Source organism: Jaculus jaculus, chromosome 12, assembly GCF_020740685.1.
Source record: "Jaculus jaculus isolate mJacJac1 chromosome 12, mJacJac1.mat.Y.cur, whole genome shotgun sequence".
In the NCBI taxonomy this organism is placed as follows: domain Eukaryota; kingdom Metazoa; phylum Chordata; class Mammalia; order Rodentia; family Dipodidae; genus Jaculus; species Jaculus jaculus.
In genome coordinates, this window is record NC_059113.1 from 91,342,050 (window position 1) to 91,350,505 (window position 8,456).

The 8,456-nt window shown below is 47.0% G+C and overlaps 1 protein-coding gene across 2 annotated transcripts in view; it reads left to right on the top strand.

The window, feature by feature from the left end:
* Nucleotides 1-2,799: 2,799 nt before the first annotated feature.
* Usp38 (ubiquitin specific peptidase 38) overlaps nucleotides 2,800-8,456 on the top strand; it is a 34,622-nt gene continuing 28,965 nt past the window's right edge. For both annotated transcript variants that reach the window (XM_045131479.1, XM_045131480.1), the window contains exons 1-2: nucleotides 2,800-3,508; nucleotides 5,514-5,649. In XM_045131479.1, the coding sequence (XP_044987414.1) occupies nucleotides 2,827-3,508; nucleotides 5,514-5,649 (818 nt within the window). In that variant the 5' untranslated portion in view covers nucleotides 2,800-2,826. The remainder of the gene's footprint in view (nucleotides 3,509-5,513; nucleotides 5,650-8,456) is intronic.

Below are 8,456 nucleotides of genomic sequence, written 5' to 3' on the forward strand. Positions count from 1 at the left end.
CCTCAATGTAAAACATCGTCAGTGTAAATTCTGCGGTATTTTCACTGGTTTTGTTTAAACCATCCTGTTTTATACAAGCACATGCTATACTTTCTAGTTTTGATCACACTCCCCCATCTGAGGCCAGCTTAGAAATTTCAGATGTGACACCAAAGCTGACCCGAATTTTTGCTGGAGGCCTGGATCTAACCAACCATTACAAGCACAAGCCAGCACAGTCCTGTCCTCACTGGAGTGACCACATCTCAGAGTCCTGACTTCACTAGAGTGACCACATCAGAGTCCTGTCCTCAGCAGAGTGACCACATCTAGGGGTAGAGTGACCACAGCAGAGTCCTGTCCTCACTGGAGTGACCACATTTAGGGGTCCAGTCCTCATGGGAGTGACCATACCTAGGGGTCCAGTCCTCACTGGAGTGACCACATCTAGGGGTCCAGTCCTCATGGGAGTGACCACATCTAGGAGTCCTGTTCTCACCAGGTGACCACATCAAGGGGTCTTGTCCTCACCAGAGTGAACACATTGAGGGGTCCTGTCCTAACTAGAGTGACCACATCCAGAGGTCCAGACCTCACTGGAGTGACCACATCTACAGGTGTAGTCCTCACTAGCAGTGACCACACCTAGGGGTCCTGTCCTAACCAGAGTAAACACATTAGGGGTCCACACCTAACTGGAGTGACCACACCCAGGGGTCCAGTCCTCACTGGTGACCATATCTAGGGATCCTGTCCTCACTGGGGTGACCACACCTAGGAGTCCAGTCCTCATTGGAGTGACCACACCTAGAGGTCCAGTCCTCACTGGTGACCATATCTAGGGATCCTGTCCTCACTGGAGTGACCACACATAGGGATCCAGTCTTCACTGGTGACCATATCTAGGGATCCTGTCCTCACTGAAGTGACCATATCTAGGGATCCTGTTCTCACTGGAGTGACCACATCTAGAGGTCCAGACCTCACTGAAGTGACCACATCTACAGGTCTAGTCGTCACTAGCATGACCACACCTAGGGGTCCTGTCCTAACCGGAGTGACCTCATCTAGGGGTCCTGTCCTCACCAAGAGTGACCACATTTAGGGGTCCAGTCCTCACTGGAGTGACCATATCTAGGGGTCCAGTCCTCACTGGAGTGACCACACCTAGGGATTCAGTCCTCACTGGAGTGACCACACCTAGGGGCCCAGTCCTCACTGGAGTGACATCTAGGGGCCCAGTCCTCACTGGCATGACCACATTCAGGGATCCAGTCCTCACTGGTGACCATATCTAGGGATCCTTTCCTCCTGGAGTGACCACACCTAGAGGTCCAGTCCTCACTGGAGTGACCACATCCAGGGATCCAGTCCTCACTGGTGACCATATCTAGGGATCCTTTCCTCCTGGAGTGACCACACCTAGAGGTCCAGTCCTCACTGGAGTGACCACATCCAGGGGTCCAGTCCTCACTGGTGACCATATCTAGGGATCCTGTCCTCACTGGAGTGACCACATCCAGGGATCCTATCCTCACTGGAGTGACCACATCCAGGGGTCCAGTCCTCACTGGTGACCATATCTAGGGATCCTGTCCTCCTGGAGTGACCACACCGAGGGGTCCAGTCCTCACTGGTGACCATATCTAGGGGTCCAGTCCTCACTGGAGTGACCACACCTAGGGGTCGTCCTCACTGCAGTGACCACACCCAGGGGTCCAGTCCTCACTGGTGACCATATCTAGGGGTCCAGTCCTCACTGGAGTGACCACATCCAGGGATCCTGTCCTCACTGGAGTGACCACACCTAAGAGAAAAGCCGTCGACTCAGTCTTTCCTCAGGAACCGACAAGGGCGTGGGAAGTTTCCTCCCCAAGCCGCGCCTGAGATTTTCCTCTCTCTCTCACCAAACGCTCCTCTGGCGTTCCCGGGACATTGTCGTTCCCACCATTTTAAATAAATAGCACTTCTCGACAGAACAACAGCGACATTCTGAAGGACACGAGGCGCCACCTTCGCCACCAGGGCAAGCTCCGCTCCGACCGGAACTCAGAGAGACTCGACGCTCGCTCCTCAGTGACGTGAGAGCGGCCGCGTCACTCCCCGGAGCGGCTGCGCCTGCGCGCCGGCGAGGGGCGGGGCGTCGGGAGCGGGGCGGGGCGAGGAGGCGGTGGGGGGGGGCACAGGGGCGGAGCGAAGGGCGGCCGAGGCCCTGAGAGGAGAGGAGGACGGGGAGTGGACCGGAAATGAGTCGAGAGTAAGCGGTGGGAGGGGCGGGCCTTTGCGGAGGGGCCTCCATGCTTCACTTCCTGTTCGCCGGCGTTTCTGCATCCGGGTCAAGGGTGTTCTTGGCCGCCGCCTCCTCCTGCTCCTGCTCCTCCTCGTCGTCTCTCCGCCTGCTCCCGACACTCTTCGTGACAGCGCCTCCTGACTCAGCCCAGGGCCGGGCTCTTCTCTGGACGCCCACGGCCGCCCGGGGACACCGGGACGCTTCCGCGCCGCGGCTCCACGAGCTCGGGAAAGCATCCGCCGGGGGCGTGAGCCGAAGCCGGGGAGGGAGCGTGGCCGAGGTGCCCGCGCACCGATGCTGAGAGGCACCGCGGGCGCCGGGCTGGCGGCCGAGGACGGGCCTCCGGCGCCGTAGGCCCGGCGGGGAGCGTCGGCTCGGATGGGGGCCCCCGCTCGATAAATGCGGCTGCCGAGGCGGCGGTGGCGGTGGCCGGTCCCGCTGCTGCTCTGCGAGTTCACGTCCGCCCCGGTGCTCTGCTGCCCCGCCTCGGGGCCGCCGCCGCCGCCGTCGTCCGCTCCGTGTCCCCCGGGGCCTGGCCCCGCGGCGTGGCCACGACCATGGACAAGATCCTGGAGGGCCTGGTGAGTTCTTCGCACCCGCTGACCCTCAAGCGCATGATTGTGCGCAAGGTGGTGGAGTCGGCGGAGCACTGGCTGGACGAGGCGCAGTGCGAGGCCATGTTTGACCTGACCACCCGGCTCATCCTGGAGGGTCAGGACCCTTTCCAGCGACAGGTGGGCCACCAGGTGCTGGAGGCCTACGCCCGCTACCACCGGCCCGAGTTCGAGGCCTTCTTCAACAAGACTTTCGTGCTGGGTCTCCTGCAGCAGGGCTACCGCTCGCTGGACCGGAAGGACGTAGCCATCCTGGACTACATCCACTGCGGCCTCAAGCTGATCATGAGCTGCCCGTCGGTGCTGGACCTCTTCGGCGTGCTGCAGGTCGAGGTGCTGAGGATGGTCTGTGAGAGGCCCGAGCCGCAGCTCTGTGCCCGGCTGAGCGACCTTCTGAGCGACTTCGGGCAGTGCATCCCCAAAGGGAAGTTGGCCGTCACCTTCTGTCAACAGTTGGTCCGAACGATAGGCCACTTCCAGTGCGTGTCCACCCAGGAGAAGGAGCTGCGGGAATATGTCTCCCAGGTGACCAAAGTGAGTAATTTGCTGCAGAACATCTGGAAGGCCGAGCCTTCCACGCTGCTGCCTTCCCTGCAAGAAGTTTTTGCGAGCATCTCTTCCACAGGTAAGGGGTCTTTCTGGAACTTCAGGAGAATATCTCACATACCCACCACACTTCCTGCCCTGAAAGCATTCTTTTAAAAATATGTATTTTTTTTTTTTCTTATTTGAGAGAGACAGAATGGGCGCCCTAGGGCCTCCAGCTGCTGCAAAGGAATGCCAGACGCATGCACCACCTTGTGCATCTGGCTTACATGGGTCCTGGGGAATCGAACTTGGGTCCAATGGCTTCTCAGGCAAGTGTCTGAACAACTAAGCCATCTCTCCACCCCATTGAAAACATTGATGGAGAGTAAATCTAATACCCCCAAATTTTTATTCCACTGAACTACCTCGTTAAAGCTGTTACTTTGTAGCTCTAAAACAGATCACAGACAGCATTTAAAGGTTGAGAATATCTAGGTCTGGGACCTCTGTGCTGAACAATTTAATTACCCAGCCTCTGCTCAGTGTGTGGAATGCTTTGAGGATGGCAGCCGCTGTGGAAAGCTTCTAGTCATTAGTGACTAATGGTAGCATCATAATGTTTGCCACATTATTATTGTGTATGACCCTGTCATCAAAGAGGGTTTTTTTTTTCCTGTTTTTTAATTCCTCCATTTTTTACAACTCATGAATTGGATTCATGATGTGTGTGTCATCTGTTACTAAATTATCCCAGCTTATTGTGTACTTTCCAAATATTGGCATTTTATGTCGATAATAGTATGAGAAAAGGTACAAGTAAAATTAAGACAATGGGAATATGAAGGATTAAATAGGTGCTTTTCTGGTGTGTCATGAGCTGCATTCTCAGAAAGTAGAGAAGAGGCAAGTGGTAATACTTTACTAGAATGTGTTCTTTCACCTAGGAATTTTATACTATGTGTGTGTGTTCTTGAGAACAGCATTAAAATCTGGCTTATGAGGCAGTAGTCTACACTCAGGAACACATCCATTCTACATGGTACATCCATTCTCCCTAATTATGCTGCTTGGGTTTTCAAAATTCACCTTGTAAAGATGTCCTCGCTTTTTTTTTTTTTTTTTTTGTCTTTTTAAAAAATATTTTCACTTATTTGCGCGTGTGCGTGCGTGCATGTGTGTGTAAGGGCACTCAAGGGTCTCTAGCTGCCCATGCTTGCATTTGGTTTGGCATCTGGCTTTTACTAGGTGCTGGGGAATTGAACCTCAGTCAGGAGGCTTTGTAAACAAGTACCTTGGATCGCTGAGCCATTTCGCCAGCCCCCCTCATTTTTTATCTTAAGAACCAAAAGTGATGGTTGGTTTTTTAAAGTTTATACATGTTAATGAATTTGATACATACTAACCATATATTTACACTGTCTGAGTTGGCCAGTTTCCCCTGCTGTAATTTTTACTTCCGTTGTCCATGTTGTCTTAGCTGTCATATTTTTTGCCAAGTTTTTAAGCTGGTGTAGTTAAAGGCTCTCATCTTGGATCTGTTTAGTTGAACATAGTTCAAGTAAAGCCGCCCCCACCTTGTTTTTTTTACACTGAAGATTTTAAATCTTAAAGTAATGTGACTACTATAATCACGATAAGTTACTTTTCTGACTGCTGCTTTGCAAATCAGTATCTTAGCAAAACAATGTAAAATTAGAGTCAGGCGTGGTGGTGCATGCCTTTAATTCCAGCACTTGGAAGGTAGAGGAAGGTGATCACCATGAGTTCAAGGCCACTCTGAGAAGATAGTGAATTCCAGGTCAGCCAAGGTAGAGTGAAACCCTACCTTGAAGAAGAAAAAAAGAAAAGAATTCAAACAAGTAGTTATTGACTAAACTTAGCAATAATGACTGACAGTTTTATACCTTAATATACTCTCAGTGAAACTATTTCTGTTATTTAATTTTCAGCTTTAGTGTCTACCTTTGTTGTATAGCATAAGAACGGCTTCTTTGAGTTTTATTTCAGATATATATGTGTAATCTATTTAAAGTGTTGTGTTCATGAACTCTTTCACTTGAACCTCCTTGTCATGTTTATTTTTCTTTTTAATTAAAAAATAGATGTGTCATTTGAACCATCGGTAGCACTGGCAAGCCTTGTGCAACATATTCCTCTTCAGATGATCACAGTTCTCATCAGAAGCCTTACCACGGATCCAAATGTGAAAGATGCAAGTATGACCCAAGCGCTTTGCAGGTATCTTCTTGCATTACAGATGTTAAATGTTTTATGTTGTGAATAATGAGAAACTTACTGTTTAAAACTGAAATGATGGGATAAATGTATAAAGATCCTAAATTAAATGGAATAATATACCTTCTTATAGCTGGGTCAACGATTGGTAGGTTGAATTATGTTTTTCTTATTTCTTTACTCATTACTGTCTCCTGCAACATGTTTCTTCCCTTTAGATTTGTTTTGTTTGGTTCTGGATTTTGTGTATATGGGGGGAGTATGTTTTGTTTTTTATTTCTTTGGCTAAGTACATATTTTTACTTTCTCTTTCACCCCTGCTCAGTGGGCAACACACTGCTTTGTCTCTTTTCAGTTGGCTTTTTCTTCCTTAATCTTTTTTGATTTTTGAGATAGGGTCTCACTCTAGCCCAGACTGATCTAGAACTTAACTCTCTAGTCCCGGGCTAGCCTCAAACTCACAGTCATCCTCATACCTCTGCCTCCCAAGTACTGGGATTAAAGTCAAGTATCACCATGCCTGACATTCTTCCTTAATCTTCACTAGATAATTTAGCAAAATGTAGAATTGTGATTTGATGGCATTTTTCTTCTAGCATTTTGAAAATTAATAGTGCATTTTTGTCAGACATCTTCTATTGCTAATTAAAAACTCAGCTGTCAATCTGTCATTCTTTTGTGAATAGTCAGGCTTTTACAATAGCATGTTTTCTTTTGTATACTTAACCATCTAGTTTTATTCTTTCATTTCTAGACAGGAACTTATTTGTCCTTCTCAGCACATTTATAATTTTACAAGTACTGTATGTATGTATGTATGTATTTACTTACTTACTTGAGAGAGAGAATTGGCACATTAGGGCCTCTAGCCACTGCAAACAAATTCCAGATGCATGTGTCACCTTGTGCATCTGACTTACGTGGTGGGTACTGGGGAATCAAACCTGGGTCCTTAGGCTTCACAGGCAAGCACCTTAACTGCTAAGCCGTCTCTCCAGCCTCACATTTGTAAATTTGTTCAATCATTTTGTCAAATCACATCTATTGAGCCCTTAAGAATATCAGGCAGTGTTAAAAACATCTGCCTTCACAGGGTTACTTAGTTAAAGAACTAACAGTAATTTAATAACATTTCATTAATTCCAACATGCATTCTCATTTTAAAGATGTTAAAGTATAAAAATGCCCAATAATAGGTATCATAGTTAAATTGCATAGCTTTTCTTGCCTTACTGCTACATAATTAAAATAGATTTTGTTTCATATTTAGATTGTGTCTTAGAATGTTGGGGGTGAGAGGAAGCATAACCCAAGTGTGGCCAGGCATGGTGTCTCACGCCTTTAATTCCAGCACTCGGGAGACAGAGATAGGAGGATCGCCGTAAGTTCAAGCCCATCCTGAGAGTACAGAGTGGATTCTAGGTCAGCCTGGGCTAGACTGAGATGAGGGTTGGGGAGTCAAGTGTAGTGGTGCATGTCTTTAAAGGAGACAGATGTAGGAGGATCGTATTGCTGAAAGTTCGAGACTAGCCTGGGCTAGAGAGAGACCCTACCATGAAGAAACAAACGAACCAAAACAAAAGAATGTTGGAAAAAATAAGTAATTTAGTATGTTAAATGCTAAATATTTAGAGAAAAAAGCAAATAGGAAGAGAAATTAGGTATGAATGAAGGAATGACTTGGAATTTTAAATTTTAAATGAGATGGAAGGAAAAAAGCTTCATTGAGGTGAGGTGACCATGACAGTAAAGACATAAGTAAATGAGGGACAAACCTGTGGATGATTGAGAGGAAGAGTATAAGAACACTATGCAGCTTATGTTGATTCAGTTTATGATTCGTCAACGTTATGATAGCACAAAAGCAAGTAAGGAGAAATCCTGAATGCTGATCTTCTCCTGGGCCAGCGGTTGAGTGGGATGCTTACTGAAATGCTGGGCAGAAGCAGCTAAGTAGCGCTCCTGTCAGCCACCATCTACAGGGTGAGCTCCCAGTCCTCTGCAGTGGATCGTGTTGTTTTCTGCCCTCTTTTTAGGTTGGTTGAATGCACTTGTTGTTTATGGTATTTTCAAGTGATGATAAGTGTAAAACACAACTCTATCATAAACCAAGGAGTAGCTACATTGTGTTAAAATTACAAAGGTGGCCATTCATAGTGTTATTCCAGCTATTTAGTTTCTAGATTTCAGTGACAACACTGTTTCCTAACTGAGATTTAAGTTGAGATTGATTGCTCTTATTGCATGTTTGTATATTTTTTAGGTTTTTCTATCTTACATATTTGTATTAAATACATTTAAATAGTATATAAGGACTTAAAATATGAAAAAGAACCACTAGTTTTACATACACCCACACTGTCTCAAGCTCCATACTATCCCAAATGTAGCCCTTACAATGCTTAAGTCAATTTTTTTAATCCAGAGAGAAATACAAGTGTCAGTTCATTCCAGGATCACACAGGTAACACTCAGACCAGGAGTCAGTGAAGTATTAGAACTGGAATACCCAAGTCCCTTCCCTGTGGGAAAGCTGACCTTCCTCTAGGTGTCTGTTGACACCAGGAAATGGAAACTAGTCTTGCTTCATCAGAATTTTCAAAAGAAGCCTGAAATCCAGTTTTCTTTGAAATTTCCCAGTTCGTAAAACACTGGACCAAATAAAACTGAAAACTAAAAAGCATCTACAAGATGCCATGTAACAGTGAAAGTTGGTTTATTTTTAGTTTTTACATTTTTTTTTCTCTCTGGGGTGTGTGTTCAAGCATGCGCCATGCAGATGCCTTGGTCTCTTGCCGTTCCACATGAAC